At 52.6% G+C, this 19655-nt stretch overlaps 1 protein-coding gene across 1 annotated transcript; it reads left to right on the top strand.

Moving 5' to 3' along the window:
* Positions 1-859: 859 nt before the first annotated feature.
* Positions 860-11034, top strand: SRF (serum response factor (c-fos serum response element-binding transcription factor)). The gene is made up of 6 exons (XM_010180623.1): positions 860-1120; positions 6391-6637; positions 8801-8920; positions 9653-9844; positions 10366-10442; positions 10712-11034. The coding sequence occupies exons 1-6, from the start codon at positions 953-955 to the stop codon at positions 10805-10807; spliced, it is 900 nt and encodes a 299-aa protein (XP_010178925.1). The 5' UTR covers positions 860-952; the 3' UTR covers positions 10808-11034.
* The last annotated feature ends 8621 nt before the right edge of the window (positions 11035-19655 follow it).

Raw genomic sequence — 19655 nt, forward strand, 5'->3', positions numbered from 1 at the left:
TGCTGCGTCTCTGGCGCTTCGGAGTGCTCTCTGTGGTTCCTGGTAGCTGGAGCCACGGTGCAAAGTCAGATTAGAAACTTTGAGTTTGCGTGCGGTTGGATGCTGTTGGCTCATCTGCATCCCTGTCGGTGCTCACAGCATCCTCTGAACAGCTGGGCAGTGCTGCATGCCGGCTGAGCTGGGCACCCCGGGAAGGTGAAATGGTTGTGGGGTACCACTGGGCACACCCCAGCTGCACAGGATGCAGAATGAGGCTATCCTGTTTGTGGTGGCTTGTGCAAGAGTGCTGAGTGTGCCATGATGGCATATGAAGAGTGCTCTTCCTAGTCCACAGGTCAATCCTGGGGGATGGTGGCCTCACTGCAGGAGTGCTTGGGTGCAGCAGTGCTCAGGACTGTGAAGACTGAGAGGAGAACCTGGGTGCTGGCCTGGCTGGGGTGTCTGTGAGGGGAAAGAGGTAGCAGAGACGCACGCGTGGGCTGAGTAGCATCCTCTCACAGGGCTTAGCAGAGGTGAGGGAGAGAGGCGTCCAGTTGTGTCGGGAGAAGCGGGTGGGATTTCCAGAATGGGGACAGCCCAGTGTCCCCATGTTCTCTTGCTGCTCTCCTGCTTTTTTCCTTTGGCCTCTTGGCATGCACATCTACTAAGGACATGCTAAAGGAGATGGGAACACAGCATGGGGCACTTCAACATGTAGGGAGCCACTCTTGAGTTAGTTTTAGAGACTACAGCTCCTCTGGGATGACAGAGCTGGAGTTGGTGTGAGCAAAAGGACATGCCAGGGACTCTTGTCCCGCACTGTATGTGTTCCTGCTGTCTGTGACTCCCTGTTCTTCCCTTGTGCTGCTGGCAGGCGTATGAGCTCTCCACACTGACCGGCACTCAAGTCCTGCTGCTGGTGGCCAGCGAGACGGGCCATGTGTACACGTTTGCCACGCGGAAGCTGCAGCCCATGATCACCAGTGAGACAGGGAAGGCGTTGATCCAAACGTGCCTCAACTCCCCAGACTCGCCCCCACGCTCGGACCCCACCACTGACCAGCGCATGAGCGCCACAGGCTTTGAGGAGACGGACCTCACCTACCAGGTGTCCGAGTCGGACAGCAGTGGGGAGACCAAGGTAACGTTCTTGTGCTCAGCCACATGTCTGGGCGCACCAAGGGACATGGGCTGTGCAGGGAGCCCTGATCATCCCCAGCCCTCCATGAATGGCAGCTTGGGAAGCTGAGGATGGGTCCCTTTTTGCTGCAGCTCCAGTGAGCTCCTGCTGTCGCCTCTCAGGACTGGCTCCTTCACTTGGCTGGTGGTAGTGGTGATTTGAGAGGGAGGGAAGCGGGTGGCAGGTGTCCTGGCCTGGGTCTTTGCAGTGGGGCTCCCTACCAGCCCAGCCCACCCCCTGGCCAGCTCTTGGCGCCGTTATCTCTCCCCAGGCGTCTCCATGCTCTTGCACTCATTGATAAAAATTTGATTCTGCCTCCATGGCCTTATAAGGCCTGGTTTCCCTCGCCAGAGTCCCTGGCAGGGCCCCTCACATTCCTTATAAGCTGCAGCTGTCTCTTGCTTTGGTGCTGTTTTGGAAGGGGGCAGGGAGGACATGGGGAATGGAAACATTTTGCTGGATGGACCATTTCTGCTCCCTGCCTGGTGTCCCTGCAGGCTCTGGCCCTCGCCTGCCTGTGTTACTTGTGGCCTCTTGCCCAGGGTGTTGCAGAGGGCCTGTCCATGGGTGCAAAGCCAGGCAATGGCTCTTTCCTGCTGGAAGGGCCTTGTCTTTGTCCCTGTATCTGCTGGTGCTTGGAGCTGTTGCAGGAAAGCTGGCTCCTGTATCCCTGCTGCTTCCTTTGCAGGCTGGTGCTTTGGTCTGCAGGTGCTTGGAGATGGGAGACGGGGGAGTTTGTGGTGCAAGGCTGGGATGAACTGGAGGTTGTGTTGCAGCTTCCTGGGCCTGCGTGAAGTGCCGCTGAGTGCTGTGATTGCTGCAGCTCTGCTGTACGTGTGGTCATGGCATGTGTACTGGGTGTGCTGTAGAAATGTCCTTCTGTGGCCTTGCCCAGGAGCCCTCCAGTCAACTACACAAGCCACAGCAGCATCCTTGCCATGCAGTAGCTGCTCAACATTAAAAGGGTGTTTGAGATCTCTGTGCTGTAGTCCCAAAGGCAGTGAGTGCAGCCCTGAGACGTGCCCAGTCTGTTGTCTGTGGCTGCTGGAGTGTTCAGCAGTGTGTTTTTATCCTGTGGCATCCCAACAGCTCTGGTGGCAGGGGGGGCGGGATCCTCTGTGTCCTCTTCCCTATGTCTGCGCAGTGCTGCACCAAGCAAAAGCTTATTGCTGCTGAGCCCTGGGAAGTAGCAGCAGTCCCAGAGATCCCTGCAGGCAGGGGAGCTGTGTTGGGCCAAGGTGTTGCTGGCTGGAGAGCTTTGTGCTGAAGCTCAGAAGAGTCCCTGGGAAGGCTTCCTGCTGCTGGGAGCCTGACGACAGTCCTGGCTGTGCCTGTCTGGTGACTCCTCTGGGTGCCTCTGGTGTGAGCTGTGCCAGCCCTTTCTAATGTGCAAAGGAGCCCATTGTCACCAGCAATTTTTCCCTCGTGCAGCCTGCATTTGCAAGGACTTGTGTCTCTTGCGCTTCTCCTGGATGAAAATATCCTGTGGGCATTTTGTAGGGAGACAGATTACCTGTGCCTGGAGTAATTTAGAGGTGCAGGAAGTGCTGTGCATGGTAGCTGAGCTGTCGCTGGCATGGGGCTTGTCTACATCATGTCCCCAAATATTTTACCCTGAAAATACTGCCAGGTGGCCCCAAAGGAGATGTGCTCTTGAGGTGCAGTTACTCTGCAGAGGTGATCTTAACACGACTTCTCTCTGTCTGCTTTCTGATCCAGCCTTCACTTAGTGTGCTGCAGGCTCCATACCAGTACTCTTGAGTGATAATGCTCAGTTTAGAGTGCCTTGTGGCCACAGCCAGCATTTGGTGTGGGGCTGCAGGAGCCCTGTCTTCTGCTTGATGTCCTGGCTGAACCCGCCCCTGGCCTGCTGGGGGTTCTTGTCACGGCAAGCCCTGGGGCTGCGGACAGTCCCACTCTGACCCTCCCCAGGGCTGACCCTTCTGCAGGGCTGGTTTGGTGCTCTGACAGAGATCAGCCCAGTTCAGATAGACTGAGAAGCGCTCTAAGGATGAAGGGAGCCTGGGGATGGGCCATGTTAGGTGGCTGGCATCCTTGCTAAGGGCTGGGTGATACATGGGGCTGGGTTACAGGTACCTCATTGGAGGAGGTGGCAGGAAATTAAGTGCCTGAACTGTCAAGTCCACCACATAAAATGGTCTGAGAGGGTTGGGCAGTTGCTCCTTGGTCTTCCTGTGAATTCTGCCTCCTGGACTTCTGTATGGACAAAACCTGCTTGTGTTCAGGTACTGCAGCACAGCAGTTGCAGTCAGCAGCCCGCTGGTGTTCCTTTGTGCTACAGCCAGCAGCAGCTGTAAGATCCTCCTGCTGTGCCAAACCCACACTCCCTGCCATGGAGCTGAGCTCGGACTGCAGCTGGGACTGGGCTGTGCTGTACTTTCGAGACAGCAGCTGTATCCTTACGATGATGCTGTTGTGCACTGATCTGTCTGATCTTTTGCAAACCCCAAAGGACACAACGCCCTTCTGTAATCTCCCAGGTTTGGTTACGTGGGAGAGGGGATTTTGGAGGAAGCTCAGGTGCTCTAGACTGGGGTGAGAGCATAGGAGTAGCCCTGATCTGGTCATCTCTTGGGGTAGGGGAAAGGTGGGACTTTCTGCCCTATCTGGAATGCAGACCACGTGTTGGAGACCAGATTGGGATTTCCCATATACCACTAAGACCGCTTGTCCTGCAATGTCTGTGTAATTATGCTGGCTGCTGAGTCTAGGCTGTGCTGAACAGCTTTGTTCCAGGCAGCCTCAAGAAGCTGTGAAGTGGGATTGTTTCTGTCCCCAAGACCCTGCTACGGTTCAGGATGGACATCAGGTGGCCTGAGCCACGCCCTGTGGTCCATTCATGCCCTATAGCATTTCTCAGGCATGCACAGTGGTTATGGGTCTGTGTAGATGTCTCCTGCCACTGTGCTGCACCTCTCTGCTGCGTGTTGATTCCCCAGGCACTGCTCTGCAATCGGAAGTTTGCAGTGAGCTATGATGGGGAATGGATGTGCAGCTGGATCAGGAAGGGAAGGGCTTTCAGGACTGCTGTGCTACCTCAGGCCTTGTCTGTGGCCCCTTGGGTAATCTCTGCTAAAGCCTAGCCATGAGTTGGCTCCTATTGAAGACTGACCTGGTGCATGTAGTCTGGGCTTTGCAGGGTGCTGTGGGGAGCCACGGTGCCCAGGGGCTCTGAGACATCCCACACAGGCACGGGGAGAAGGCAGTGGGTGTCCAATCCCAATGTCTCTCACAGCTCTCTGTTCTGGGTGCTGGTGCTGCAGCCCATGAGAAACACAGCAAAGATAGGAGGAATCCAAGTCTCATCTGTGGCAGAGTGAGAAGAGCAGAGATGGGGTGTGCATAGTTTAAGCATCCCTCCCAAGAACCTTTGCTCTTCTGATCATACTGAGGTTTGCCCTTGTGCTTCTAGACACCCTCAGCAGGGTGTCGTGAATCTTCTGGGATGCTTCCTCCAGCCCTCCAGAGTACAAAGTGTAGGAGGGATGCTGGATGGATGGCTGCTTGGGGACTGGAGTCATCTCAGGGGTGTACAGCTTCAGTGCTGCACCTGGGAGTGAGGGAGCGTGGCTTTTCCAGCTAGAACAGCACCCACCCTGCTCTGCTGTGGCTCCCATGGCCTAGTGGGCTTGGGGGAGCTCTGCCCTGTCACCCATGTGGGGAGGGTGCCCACAGCCTTCTGTCCCATGTGGGGTGGCAGGAGTTTGTGGTTGAGCTAATGGAAAGTGCTTCTGCTGGGCTCTGCTCCGTTATCACGTGCCTCTTCTAATTCGGACTTCAGGGACTATGGTGCCAAGGCGGACGGGCGTTGCTCTCCTCCCTCCCCAGGCCCTGGGACACAGCTGAGTGCCCGGGATTGGCTCTCCCTGTCCAAAATGGGCTGCCTTCCCTTTTTTAGCTGTTCGTTGAGCTGTGAATTCCTCGTTCCTGGCAGCCTGACAAGCTGGGAACAAGGCTTAGCACGAGGGAGAGCTGGGCCCACCAGCCTGCGGTGGGAGGAGTGGGAGTGTGGCAGCCTTAACTCTTCCCAGGCGTGCTGGCAGCTGTGGCAGGGCACGGTGACAGTAGGTCCCTTGTGGCCTGTGGCATGGTCTCCTGTGGAGCAGTGTGTTTGCAGTCTGCTTTTGGCCAGCTGAGCAGGCCAGGAAAAGGGGCCATGGAGACCTTGAGTATCCAAGAGGGGATTTGAGGGAAGGTGGCATGTTGGGTGAAGCGTGACTGCCAGGGGTAGCAGGGATTGTGCTGGGCTTGGTTGGTTCCTGCAGGCCCAAGCCACATCCAGCCACATGCTTGGTGGCTGCAGAACTGGGGTGTTAGGTGCCCTGCAGCCTGGCGTAGATGTTCCTCCCTTGTTCCCAGACCCAGAAGGCCACCCTCTCGGGCTAGTGTTGGCCCAGTGTGGGGCCCTCTTCCTCCTGGTGCTTGGCTTCCCTGGGGATGTTGTCCTCAGACAGGCACAGAGCTGCGATGCTCCTTGCAGAACTATGGTGTATGCTGGCTGTCGCTAACACGGAGCATTTGCCTCATGCCCATCTCCTGTTAGGGGACTGGCAAATGGGTGCTTCCCTTGGCCAGGCTTTCCCCGTTGCTCCAGGAGATTTGTAGAGGCATTCCCCAGGGCCAGCCAAAGCAGCTGTCAGGACTGGGTTTGGGCCTCCCTGGCCTCTGTGTTTAGCCTTACTTACCTCTCTCTTGCTGCTTTTGGTGTGTGGCTGCCTTTAAGAGCTAGTTCTCGGCTAGTTTTTGGCCATGTGTTTCCTGCCATAAGGGAAGTGGTGTGTGTTCCTGTCAGGAGACTGTGTTTGCCTTTACGGCTGTCCCTGCAAAGACTGCTTTTGCCTGTTGTGTGCCAAAAAGATGCTGTTCTCCTTTTAGAGGCTATGGGGGCTCCTGGGGAGGGGAAGGGTTGCTTTCCTTGCTAGTGTATTGCAGGGGAGTCTCTCAGGGGACCCATGTGGCCCTGGGCTCCTATCCAGGGTTTACGCTGAGCTCTCTCCAGCTTTCCTCGTGCTGCATTATTGGGTACAGTCTCCTCGCGTTTTTACAAGTGACTCCTCTTCTACCCTGGCTCTGCTCCATGTGCTGGCAATGGGCTGTGGGGATATGGTTTAGCACAGGGATGCAACCTGTGGAGCCCAGTTCAGTCTCATGGGCAGATGTTAACCGGATCAAAGGGCTGGTCTGAGTTGTCGCAATCTCTCCTTTCCCAGGACGCACTGAAACCAGCGTTCACTGTCACCAACCTGCCGGGGACAACAGCCCCCACCACCTCGACCTCCATGCAGGTCAGCAGTGGCCCGTCATTCCCCATCACTAATTACCTGGCGCCAGTGTCTGCCAGCATCAGCCCCAATGCCGTCACCAGTGCCAACGGGACAGTGCTGAAGACTACTGGAGCCAGTGCAGTGACATCCGGGGGCCTCATGCCGATACCCACCGGTTTCACCCTCATGTCAGGTCAGTGCCTTCAGGGGCTGAGGGCTGCATCCATCCGCCTCTGCACCCGGAGTGTGTCACTGCCCTCTCCAGCGGGGAGGAGACCTAGTGGCAGGAGGAAGCAGAGTGGTTGCTGCTATAGGATGAACATGTCTGGGATTCCTTGTGTGAGCTCAGCCAGGTCAGTGGCTGGAGAAAAGTCATGTAGTGACTGTTGCCTTAGGGTGCTTATAGCTGGCCCTGCTGCTGGGAAGGGCACAGTGGCAGGGAGCTGAGCTGGGACCCCAGGGCAGCACCGAGAAGCCTGGAGGGAGTGAAAAGAGCTAGTGGTGACAAAGCCTTTCTTTCTCCCTCCTTTTGGCAGGTGCTTCCCTTTCTCCGGGGACCCCTACCATTCCTCTCACTCAGTTACAGCCGCACTCTCTGGCTCTTTCCAGCCAGCAGGGCCAGGTGGTCACGGGTATGGCCGGACAGCTGCAGCAGGCACAACAGACAGTTTTCCGCTTCCCTGCCAGAGCTGGAGGGCAGATTGTGTCGCTGACAGGTCAGCACTCGCTTCTCCTCCGCTTGCTTGAGCTGGGGGGCTGGAGGTGTCTGTGGGGGTCCTGGCTCTGGCTGGAGAGCCGACCCCCAACTGAGGTGGGAGCGCAAAAGAGGCAGAGCACCCTGGCTGCAGCTGTAAGGGAGAGATGGAAAGACAGGGCAGAGATGCAGGAGCAGCATTCTGAGGTATACAGAGCAAGAGAAGCATCAGGTTGTCAGTCTCCTGCCCCAGGATTTGCCCTGTGGCTAGCAAATGCAGAGGAGATGGGTCCTGGGTGCAGCTGTGCTGAGACTGAACTATGCTGCTAGGCGGAGTGATGGAAGGAGACCACAGGGGCTCAGATGCTCAATGAGTGTTTTTGAGTGCTGACAGTTGGCTCTGAGCAGCTGCCCCTGCTGTTGTGTTTAGATCTGCAGTCAGTCACTGAACTACAGTGCAGAGGGTAGATTAGGAGTGACCCAGAGCAGAGGATGGAGAGGTGTCTGCTGTGCTGCCTTGTGTGCATTTTTTTTGGTAGAAGTTTCTTGTGCTGATCCCCATGTGTTGTACTGGGGCTGGACATGCTCCTGGATGGAGTTTCAGAGCAGGGCTGGGCTCCCGTTTGTGGGGACAGCCATCATCTGGGGACCAGCACTAAGAACGAGACAGTATTTCTTGTGTCCTGCCTCTTTGTGCCAAAGTCGGTGAGTCTGATAGCCTGCATGCGTTCTTGGAGCCCTTATGGCTCCCGTGGGCCCAGACAGACAGTGTGATGTCCCCGTGCAAGGGGACTGGATTTCCCTTGTGATCTGGAGGAGCTAAGAGAAAAATGGATGTGTGCCTCTGTGGTGTGGTACATGTGGAGTTGCCCAGTCTGAGCGAGGTGGCCAGTGATTCCTGTTCTCTAGCATCCCTTGCTCTTCTCTCTGGAGACAGGACCTGAGCCTGAGGGGAGCTTTCTGTGCAGAGCTCAGTCTCTGCAGCTGAAGAGTTTTGCAGTGAGTGGGCTGGGTCGGAGGCTGTGTGGCCGTGCTCCTGCAGCTCTGGGGTGCACACCTTGTGGCCCAGTGGTTTCTAATCCCTGTGCAAGGGCACAGCGACGTCCTTGATATCGCAAGCTGGGTAAGATAGCTGTTCCCCGAGTACCCTGTGGAGGATGGAGCTGGGCTACGGAGTGTGAAGGCAGCAGGGCCCAGCTGGCCTGGACATTTGGGCTCTCGCACTTCTTCTTGGTGCAGTGCAATGATCCTTGCAGGGCTGGCTGAGCATGGCCAGTGCGGAGGGCATGTGCTGGGCCCTCTCTTCCCAACATCAGCTGTGCTGTGTCTTGCTGGAGCCAGGAATGGTGAGGAAAGCCCCAGACTTTCCTGAACCATACCAGGGAGCTGGACAAAAGCTGCTGTGGCCTTTTTCCTTTTCTCTCCGGAGCCCTGTAGGCCAGCTTAGCCCCTCCTTGGCCCCTTTGTGCCAGGAAAAAAGCAGGTTTTGGCCTGCTCTTTGGGGCAGGGCCTAGTTTCTGCCATGTGCTGCCTTTGGCTAGACTTCCCCAGCGCAGCACAGAGCTGTGTGCGGCCAGAGAGGGACTGGGGGTGCTTGCAGATGGCCCGGAGTGTCTGTATCCCTGCTGAGCCACAGGCTCATGGGCTTCTCTCTCTCCCCAGGTGGTACCATGGCTCAGCAGGTCCCAGTCCAGGCCATCCAGGTGCACCAGGCACCGCAGCAGACGTCTCCCTCTAGTGACAGCAGCACTGACCTTACCCAGACCTCTTCCAGTGGAACAGGTAATTGGGATATTATGGTAACCATGTTCTGTCTTCCTTCCTCACCACTGCTGATAACAACCCACACCACCACATGCCTGCTCCCTGCCCAGGATCTTTCTTCAGGCCAACTCTATCCCAGCCTTTCTGACACTTTCCTAGGTGTATTTATTCCTGTTGCCAGCCCCTGTGCTAAGCTATGTCGAGGTAGATGCCGCTGTGCGTAGGGCACCTTGCAAAGTGCCTCTCCAAGGTACATCATCTGCTCTTATTTGCAGCATGGAGTTAGGAACAGGTTGCCTAGTTCTCAGGTGGTTTTTTAATGAGCCAGCATTGCCCCTAGTACAAGGCATTGACTCACACCTACTTGAGTTTTTTACTGTATGTGCAGAGGACACCTCTGTTGTCAGCAAAATTTGAGTTAATGTGCCTGGATAAAGGCTGAATCCAGTTCAAGAGGTTTATTAAAGCTTCATCAGAAAACTCTTGCCTCCAGTAGAATTCAGTCGTGGGATATTTGGTTACCATGCTCTTCTGCCCTCTCATACTTACTCATAAAAGGAGAGGTTTGAGCTCTCCTGCCTGTTCCCTGGGCCTTTTCCCCAAGAGCTTGGGAGAACACGATGGGTATCTCCATGTACCTGCTGTTTCAGGACAGCAGGCCAAGGGTGGCTGAGGGAGGGATTCTGAGCAGATGTGTGAGTGTGGCGGACTCCTTTCGTGTGGCTGACATGTGGTCTGTCCTGGTGCCAGTGACCCTCCCGGCAACCATCATGACGTCGTCTGTGCCAACCACCGTGGGTGGCCACATGATGTACCCCAGTCCACACGCGGTGATGTACGCACCCACATCTGGCCTTGCGGACGGTGGACTTGCAGTCCTCAACGCTTTTTCACAGGCGCCTTCAGCGATGCAGGTGTCCCATGGCCAGGTCCAGGATCAGGGTAAGACAGCTGTCCGTGTCAGTGCTCCCTGAAGTGCTCTGACACCCTGATTTTTCTCCTTCTTGCATGTATTTATGCTGCATATGAATTTAAAAGAATTTGCTTCTGAGCAGTCCTAGTGGCTGTACAAAGGCTTGGCGAGAGTGCTGCTTGGTGTGTGCTTTTAGACCTTCTCATTCTCCTGTGCAAAGCCGTTTGCTGGGGAAAAAGGGTGAGGGTTGCTAGGACAGGTGGCATATGGGACAGGCAGCAGAGAGAGCTAGGAGACTCTGGAAAGGATATGTGGTTGCATGAGGTGGCAAAGCAGCACGAAGCCATGCAGGAAAGACTTGGATTGAGAGCTTGTGCCTGCTTCTCCCAGCATTTGGAGTACTAGTACATGTGGCTTTCTCCTGGGATGCCTCCCTGCATGCAAACAGGCACCTTCATCCTGAGCGCCATGGAGCTCAGAGAAAGGACCCATGGGGGAGCACTGTTTAAGGGACAGTGTCATTTGTGCTCTCTCTCTCTCTCTGTGACAGGTGGTGTCCCCCAAGTGTTCCTGACAGCCCCATCAGGCACCGTTCAGATCCCAGTCTCAGCTGTCCAGCTTCACCAGGTAGGCACAGAGTGGTACTTGCAGGCATTTAGGGGGTGTCCTTGCTCTGCCCTTGCCCGCACATCCTTTGTGGGTCTGGGCACACCCTGGCCCTTGGGCAGGGCCAGTCCTCAGGCCTGGGAAAGGTGTCAGTGCCACCCACCCTTTGGTGAGGAAGTCTTGTCCTCTTTGGACAGATGCCCAGAAAGGACAGTGCCACCCTGGCTGCTGGGACACATGGTCTCAGGGCATGCTGTCCCCCAGTGCTTCCTCCTCCCTTTTCTCTCTAGATGGCTGTCATCGGGCAGCAGAGCAGCAGTGGCAGCAGCCTGACGGAGCTGCAGGTGGTCAACTTGGACACCTCGCACAGCGCAAAGAGTGACTGAGAGGCCTCTGCTGCTGGCCTGGTGCTGTCCCTGGCTTCTTGTGCCAGTGCCGGGACTGGCAGCAATTCCTTCTCGTACAGACTGCACCAGTTATTTATTGTTGCCTTTTCACGTTTCCTTCATCCACACATGCACACACACACACACACGCACCCACCCACACACATGCACGCAGGCATGCACGTCGGGCTGCAGGACCCACCTGGGATTGAAGCTGTGCTGGGGCCATGCAGGGCTTGGAGGCGTTTGGATGCTGCGATAGCTGTGCTTGTCTCACGCCAGCCAAAGAAACTTGTCTCTTGGAGGGAGGATTGCTCTGTCCTGTAAATAAATACTGTGGGCCATTCCCAGCTGGAGGCTCTGGCTCCTTTTGGGTGCCCCAGGTCACCTTACCCGTGAGCGTTTGCTCTGTGTGGGGCTCAGCTCAGACTCAGAGCCGTCCTGCGAGTGCAGTTCAGAGCAGAGCGGGCCAAGGCTGTGCTGCTGGCCTCAGCAATGTGCCTTTGTGGGGGTGACAGGTCCTGGCTGCAGCAACTCACCCTGGGCTCTGGACAGGGGAGAGTGGCCAGCTTGCATGTGCATCCTCTGGTTGGGGCTGCGTGCCTTCCCTCTGGAGGGCAGGGCACAGCCTGCAACGTGTGGCTCCGTCCTCCTCGAATGCACTACAGTGAGCCCTCTGCCCTCAGTGCCTCCTCACTGGGCTGCCCGGCAGATCTGCAGCCTGCCTGGCTCTGCCCTGGTGGCTGCCCTCGCACAGCTGAGGTGGTCGGTGGATGCCCAGGAGCACGACGATGCCACAGGAGAGCTCCTGGGAGGCTCCGTGACCAGACCAGCCCCACACTTCCCTCTCAGCCCTCGCACTGCTTGCAGACTCCATACACTCAGGGGAACGTGGCCGGGTCTTTTCCATGTTCCCCTGTAGCTCCAGCCAGTGCTTTCTGAATTTCTGTGTCTGATGCAAGGTGGAGAAACAACTCAAGTGTCAAAGGGAAGAGCCCACGGGGCACTGAGCTGCTGGGCAGGTGGCAGACTCTTCTTCTGAGCACCAGAGTGATCTGTAGACTGCCCTGGGCTGTGGAGGAGCAGCTGTGATGCCTGTGCAGGCTTAGCAAGGCCAGGGGAGAAGGGCTGGAGCATGGTTGTTCCTGCATGGGAGTTGCTGTGAATGGCTCTGCTGCCTAGCCCTGTCCCTGGAGGGAGAGTGAGCAAGTGAGAGAAGCTGCTGAATCCTTAGGGGAAGAAGCAGCTACTGTAACTTTTTTTTTTAAGTTAAAGACAAAAGAAGCCTTGGAGAAAAAAAAAGAAAAAAAAAGAAAAAAAAGAAAATGATTTTATTTTTCTAAGTGTTAAACTCAGTATTTATGTAATTCTTTAAGGAATAAAGGTTTGGCTCCTGTACAGTTTTCATGGGGTTTGTACTAGGGGGATGGGAGAGGGGTGGGTGGGCATGGAGGCAGGAAAGGGGCCTTGCTTTTGAGTTTGTATTGTAACATTGGACATGTTCCCTCAGCATTAGCGTTTAAGATGTGCTCTCCACCCACCAGCATGTGCCAGGGATCAAGCTGAACCATAGTGGGATGTTTGTTTCTCACTTACCTGTAATGAGGACTCCATCATTTTGGGCTTAATGGGCAGAAGGCAAGTGAAGCAGTGGCAGGCCTCTAGAAGTGGGAGACCCATCCCTCAGGAGCAAGCGGCTTGTGGTGTGCCTGGGAGCCAGAGATGGGCTGGCTTTTCTGATGGCTGCCCTGTTCAACTCTGGTCCTGGGACCCACTGCTGTTCTGCTGCTGCTCTTGGTGTGGAACAGTGCTACCTGTGGCCAGCAGTGGCTGATCCCTGCTTGCTGTGTAGGTAGTATCTCCTGAACTCCTAGCTTAAAATCTGGGCTGTAGTTCCCTCTCTACAGCCGTTCCTTAGTGCTCAGATGTAGATGTGTCCCTTCTAAGTCCCCTGTGCAGAGCTCACAGAACGGTCTTTCAGCCCTTAGTCTGTTATGTTGCCTGGGAAGGGCTTGTGGGGAGTGGGTTGGCCTATCTGGTGAGAGTGACAGTTCATGCTGCCTCCCCTTAGCATCCTTGCTCTAAGAGTGATGTGTACCCTGCAGCTCAGAGCACATGGGAGTGCTGCGCCATGCCCCATTGCTAAGTGTGTGAAAGCTCATTGGTGATGCTTCCAAAACAAGGTGGGGTATCTAGGAGTTTGTTGAGGGAGAAGGACGAGGTTGGGGTTTGTGTTGTCCTTTGCCCCAGCACATCGCTGCGGCCTGGCTTTGCTCCACTTTGTGCCAGCACTGTGGAGCGGAGCTGTTGGGCCAGGATGGCAGGAGTGCCCCTGCAGCTACAGGGTGTCTGCATCCCTTCCCTGGCTCCCCAAAGGCAACTGCTGGTTAAACGCTAATGGTGTATTTTATTTAAGTGCGGACTTGTAAGAACACTTGTGTATCAGGGATGAAATGGCATTTATTGTGTGGTGATATTTTTAGTTCATTTTATTGGTTTGATGGTTGTGTGTGTGTGTGCGTGTGTACGCATAAGTGTGTGTGGGATTATTTTTATTTTTTTCCCCTCCAGTTTCCAGGGTTGTGTTTCTGGAAGGATGTGGAAGTAATCACAGTACTATGTACAGAGCTTTCTTTTGTATTAAAAAAAAATTACTCTTTCAATAAATGTTATCATTTTGTGCACAGATTTGGGATCTTGGCCATGCTTTGTGGGAGGGGACGACACCTCACAGCCATTGAATGGGGATCAGAGGTGGTTTCCTGTACCAGTTTGTGTACTGTGGAGGGTGAGGGGCTGTCTGGGCATGATGTGGTAGAGGGGCTCTTTTTTTTTTTCATTCAAAAATGAGGCAAAAGTCTCCATCTCCATTGCCTTACACACAGGTGAGACCTGACCAGCTGGACTTCAACTCTGGGAGTCATGGAGCCACTGGGTGGGCCAGAGGGGGCCTGTAGTGGACAGCAGGGCTTGGGTGGCTGTAAGGCGTGGTGTCAAATCAAAAGACATAAAAACCAGGATTGAGGAGGAAGAGGCACTTTTGAAAAAGACTGGTTTTAATTCACAAGTGTTAACAGGCAGGAGCAGGAGGACCTCAGGCAAGAGTTAAAACAGGGAGGACAAACAGCTCGCGTTGCTTATGGGGTAGCTAGGCAAGAACTAAGGCCTAAGAAGAGGAATTTTTGCCATTGTAACATCAAAGAAAAGATGATCCCTAGGCCTGGCCCAGTTGGATTATATATTTATATACTGATAAACTACCACAAACCAAAGGAGGGCAGAGATATTTTTTAGTAGTGACAGAGGTAATTTCCAGGATAGATAAAAGTTCTGTATGAAGATGCTGCTGTTAAGGTAGTGTTTATCTGATATGGGACTTGACAGATAAGGGATGCTGGCCAAGGCCCTGTCATCATGTGAGATATCACGCAGCTGGCATCTCAGAGCATCTAGACATGGTGGTTGGTGTGTGCAGCACCATCCCTAGGCCTCTGGACAAGGAGAAAGAACAAACTGGACTTTAAAATAAACCAGTTGAAAAGCTGCAGGCAGAACAGCTTCCTCTGGCATTGGCAGGTGTCTGATCCAGGTCTCAAATGAAAATAAGGTGGTTTCCTCTCCCCTCTTCCAAGTCTATTTTGGATACCTGATGGCTTTAAGGATGGAGCTTAACTGTTGTCTTTATGAGGCCAAACACCGAGACTATAAAATTCCCTGCAGAAAGCTGTTATAAGAAGATCCCGCAGTATTCAAAGTCCAAACTGAAGAGGCATTACTTACTTTAAGTCAGGTCAAAGGCAGATGCCTGCAGGCCCCTAGAAGCCAGGTCGAGGGCTCAGTAAAGTGCCTGACGGTGGCAAAGAAACCAAATTGAGAAGGGCTTGATTACAATCATCAGTGCTGCTGGGTCAACTGCCAGCTAAAAATGCAACCACTAGCCTCTGCATAGCATCATGTCCTGGAGCAGATATCCGTGTAACGTAAGGAAAGCTTAGTGCTGATAAAAATCCGTGCGGTGGAGGTACTGCACTATTCCTCAGTACAATTTGGAGAAAATACATCTTGGTGTAGCAAGAGAGGAGAAGATTGTACAGATAGAGCTTAGGAGCAAAACACAGCTGAAATGGCTCTTTCCCCTTTGGGAGGGGGAGGTGCTTTGCTTTTATGGGTTACACCAGCCAGTCCTGTGTTCAGCATGCCTATGCAGATATGTCTCATGGTTCAGCATCACAAAATCTGTATTAGCACAAGTAACCCCATGTTACTGTGTATGACACAGAAAACTCCTAACACAGAGCACGACACTGCAGACATAATCTTTATTTTTAGGATATATGACTGACTAAGCATGGCATCAAGACCATCAGAGCCAAGACATAAGCAGGGCATATGAATACCACAGAAAACCTTTCAGAATCACAAATATGATGCCTGTGGGCACTGCTATTTATTGTTTGTGACAATTTTGGCTATGGGACGTTCCCAGCTTATGTTACCAGCCAGGCTGCGTTTCCCACTGCAGAGCATTATCACCACCTTGTGTTTGTGACATTAAGCACAGCAGTGTTGCAGGTGCGGTACATGCACAAAATAGCTGCCAAGAACAGAGGAAAATAGCAACGGTTATGCATGTGGCATCAGCTTTTATGTAGTTGTGTGGCATTTATGGCTTGAGGGGAACCTCAATCCATTCCACCCCTGCCAGTTTGATGCCAGTGCCAGCAATAGATGCCCAGGGCCTGGAGGAGGATCACAGGTCAGCAGGAGAGCACCTGAAGGGCAGCAGAAAGGAATTCCAGCCACTGCAGCCAGTGAGTCAGTTTCATTAGGGGACCAAACTAAACGCCTCTATGCAAATGCACGTAGCATAGGGAATAAACAAGAGGAATTAAAGACATGCACACACCTCCAGGACTATGATCTTATTGGCATCCCAAAGATGTGGTGGGATGGCTCCTGTGACTGGAGTGTTAGAACGGAAGGACACAGGCTCTTTAGGAAGGACAGACAGGAGAGATGAGGAGGGGGTGTCACCCTTGATGTCAATGGCCAACTGGAACGCATGGAGTTTCACCTAGGGATGGATAAGGAGCCGACCAGCGGAGAGCTGATGGGTCAGGATAAAGTGGATGAGGCCCTCTATAGACAGAGAGCAGCAGCCCCACATTCACAAGCCCTGGTCCTCATGGGGGACTTTGACTACCCCAGTATCTGTTGGAAGGACAACTCAGCAGGGCATAAGCAAACCAGGAGGTTCCTGGAGTGTATTGATTATAACGTCCTTCTTCAAGTGATAGAGAAGCCAACAAGGAGAGGTGCTATGCTGGGCCTTGTTCTCACCAACAAGGAGAGGCTGGGGGGGGATGTGAAGGTCAAGGGCAGCCTTGGCTGCAGTGACCATGAAATGGTGGAGTTCAAGATCCTTAGGGCAGTGCACAGCAAACTTGCTACCCTGGACTTCAGGAGAGTTGACTTTGTCCTCTTCAGGGATCTGAATCCCTGAGCTTTATACCAGAGTGCATGGGATAAAGCCCTGGAGGGAAGAGGAGCTCAAGAAAGCTGGTTAATACTCAGGGATCACCTCCTCCAAGCTCAGGAGTGATGCATCCCAACAAAGAGGAAGTCAGGCAAAAACACCAGGAGGCCAGCATGGATGAACAAGGACATCCTGGTCAAACTCAGACACAATAAGGAAGCCTACAAAGGCTGGAAGCAAGGACAGATAGCCTGGGAGGAATATAGAGAAATTATCCAAGCAGCCAGGGATAAGGTTAGGAAAGCTAAGGCCTTGATATAATTAAATATGGCCAGGGACATCAAGGGCAACAAGAAAAGCTTCTATAGATATGTCGTGATAAAAGGAAGACTAGAGAAAAGGTAACCTTCAGAAGGTAACATGAAACCTGGTTACCTGGGATATGGAGATGGCTGAGGTACTCAATGACTTCTGTGCCTTAGTCTTTACCGGCAACTGCCCAAGTCACAGAAGGCAAAGGCAGAGACTGGGAGAATGAAGAAAAAACTCACCATGAGCTGGCAATGTGCACTTGCAGCCCAGAGGCCAACAGTATCCTGGGCTGCATCAAAAGAAGTGTGGCCAGCAGATCGAGTGAGGTGATTCTGCCCCTCTGCTCTGGTGAGACCACACTTGGAGTACTGTATCCAGTTCTGGAGTCCCCCAATGTAAGAAGGACATTGAGCTGTTGGAGCAAGTCCAGAGGAGGGCCACAAAGATGATCAGGGGGCTGGAGCACCTCTCCTATGAAGACAGGCTGAGAGAGTTGGGATTGTTCAGTCTGGTGAAGAGAAGGCTCCAAGAAGACTTTATAGTGGCCTTCCAGTACCTGAAGAGGACGTACAGAAAAGCTGCAGAGGGACTTTTTACAAGGGCATGTAGTGACAGGACAAGGTGGAATGGCTTTAAACTGGAAGAGGGTAGATTTAGATTAGTTATTAGGAATATCTAATATATTCTTTACTGTGGGGGTGGTGAGACACTGGCACAGTTGCCCAGGGAAGTTGTGAATGCCTCTTCCCTGGAAGTGTTCAAGGCCAGGTTGGACAGGGCTTTGGGCAACCTGGTCTGGTGGGAGGTGTCCCTGCCCATGGCAGGGGTGTTGGAACTAAATGATCTTTAAGGTCACTTCTAACCCAAACGATTCTGTAGTTCACGATTTAGGAAGTTATTTCCCCCTTCATTAGTGCAAATATACTGTGTTTAATTCTTCCGGCAGTTGAAGGCACTTATAAAGGCAAAGTGTGATGTAACTAAATACCAGGCTGATCCTCTAAATTTTAACAATGCCTTTGGAGTTAATAGGGAAGGAAAATTATGTTAATGGAAAACATAGAGATTTCAAAAGCGTCCGTGGGATTCTAGAAAGAGAGTATCAACACCATTAACAGAGGTTACACATGCTAATGGAAAAATCAAGATACTGCCTTGGAAATGCAAACATTTACAGTCCAACACTGGTGCCACAACTTTAGAGGCCAGACCTCACAGACTGTTGCAGCACTGATTTATCCAGCCTATAGTTAACTGCAATTATGTTGTTTGTATTAATTGCTGATTGCTATTGTAAAGCATGGAAATTGCCTAACAAGCTGCATTAGTACTGAGGGTGGAAATAAGGTTGGGCACATACATGAAGCTACTCCAGGATCAAATAAGAAAGCTGCCTCTCATCCATTTAGCCTTTGATTTTAATGTTTATAATTTAAAACAAATGTTAACAGTCTGATAGAACCCAGTACCTACTGGATGTGGTAATGCTAATGGCTGCAAGGCCTGCCAAGGAAGGGAAATACAGGCAAAGGGTAAGAATTTAGATTTTATGGCACAGGTATTACAGATCAGTGTAACACCAAAGCAGGCAAGGAACCGGAACCAGGCCAAACTTGTGCGCAACTGGCTTCAAGTGGCTCTCTATCAACACTGGGAATAGGGCAGCCTTACAACAAGTTCTCACTGATGTTAAGCCAAAGAAGGTGGATGGAGGGTGAGGTGCAGGGCTAAGCTGACCCCAGAACCCCAGGCCTGACGAAGCTGCTGCATTGGCTATCAGTAATTTTTGGTTAGCACTGCATTTGGAGTAATGTTAGTGCTGACATTACGTGGTTTTAGCCTTCCTTTCACCTACTCTGCAGCAGACCCACACAAAGTTCGCTAATGTGAAAAATTGTGTGTGGGATGTAAATTGTTAAAGCATTAGGGTATAGAAACATGGCTAAGGTCTTGAAATCAGTTTTATAAGATGTGGTGCTTTGGAACATAACAGGATGAGAATCTTACAAAAAAAAATCAGTAAAACCCTAATTGATAATGGGGTACAGTGGAAAGTGAAATAATTCACATTGTATATAGAAAAGAGAAAAAAGGGGGGGGGAATTCAGATGGAGTTGGTAACTTCTAGAGTATTTGTGAAGGTTGTAAATCCGTCAAGGCCTGGAAGATTTCTACATTCACTGACAGAGGTAAATCTTAAAGACAGAAAAGGAGGGTGCCTCAAAGCTAAGATAAGCAGAACATCCTTGAAGATAAGGAACTAATGAGCTGACACGGCTGCAAGAAACTGACTTAAATCACGACTGGTTACACAGAGACAATAAAGGTGAAAAGTTTACAGCGATGAAGACAACGAGCCCTCATCCTGAAGACTCCAAGCCTTCATCTTCAGACCCTCAAGGGCCACCCCAGAATTTTAGTGCACATGCGCCAAAGGGCAGAAACTGATGTGAAAGATTTCCCGGGAAAACTGTTGAATATGCAAATAACTTTGTAAAAATGTGTGGCTATGATAATGAATGTTACTATAAATAAACCTCAACCTATTAGCAGGTGTGCTTTTCAGGCATCCCACTTCCTGAACGCACCCAGCATGCGGCTAATAAACCTTTGCTTCACGGAACTGATCCGTTTCTAAATTTTCATTTTGTGAGCGCGTTTCTCACACTAACCGCAGACCACACAAACATAAGCATCTTGTGCTTTTTTCAGTCTTCAGCTCCCAACCTCGTTATTTATTTTTTTTCTCGTTTCTAATTATTAGCTAGGGGAATCAAAAGACACTGTGAGTTTGCATGTTTTATTCTGTTCCTCCCTGGTGTGCAGGCCTCATGGAGGCAGCGGGGAAGGTGGTGGCAGGTTGGAGTACACGACCACAAACGGCCCCCTCCTCTCAGGGGCCAGACCAGGCCTGCGCCCCGCGCAAGACACCGGGCTGCCAGGCCGCCCCTGAAGGAGGCGCAGGGACAGCACCACACTCCCAGGTCCTGCAGAGCGGCGGAAGTCGCCGACAGCGAAGCGCCAGCGCGAATCTGACAACAACTTAACCCGCCCTCTCCC

This window comes from Mesitornis unicolor, unplaced genomic scaffold (assembly GCF_000695765.1).
Source record: "Mesitornis unicolor isolate BGI_N332 unplaced genomic scaffold, ASM69576v1 scaffold31573, whole genome shotgun sequence".
Classification (NCBI taxonomy): Eukaryota; Metazoa; Chordata; class Aves; order Mesitornithiformes; family Mesitornithidae; genus Mesitornis; species Mesitornis unicolor.

Bases quoted from the DNA above. Each gene is read 5' to 3' on its own strand.
- SRF (XM_010180623.1), top strand. From the start codon at position 953: ATGATCACCAGTGAGACAGGGAAGGCGTTGATCCAAACGTGCCTCAAC. The intron at 1,121-6,390 runs GTAACGTTCTTG...CTCCTTTCCCAG, and splicing joins ACAGCAGTGGGGAGACCAAG to GACGCACTGAAACCAGCGTT. The intron at 6,638-8,800 runs GTCAGTGCCTTC...CTCTCTCCCCAG, and splicing joins CGGTTTCACCCTCATGTCAG to GTGGTACCATGGCTCAGCAG.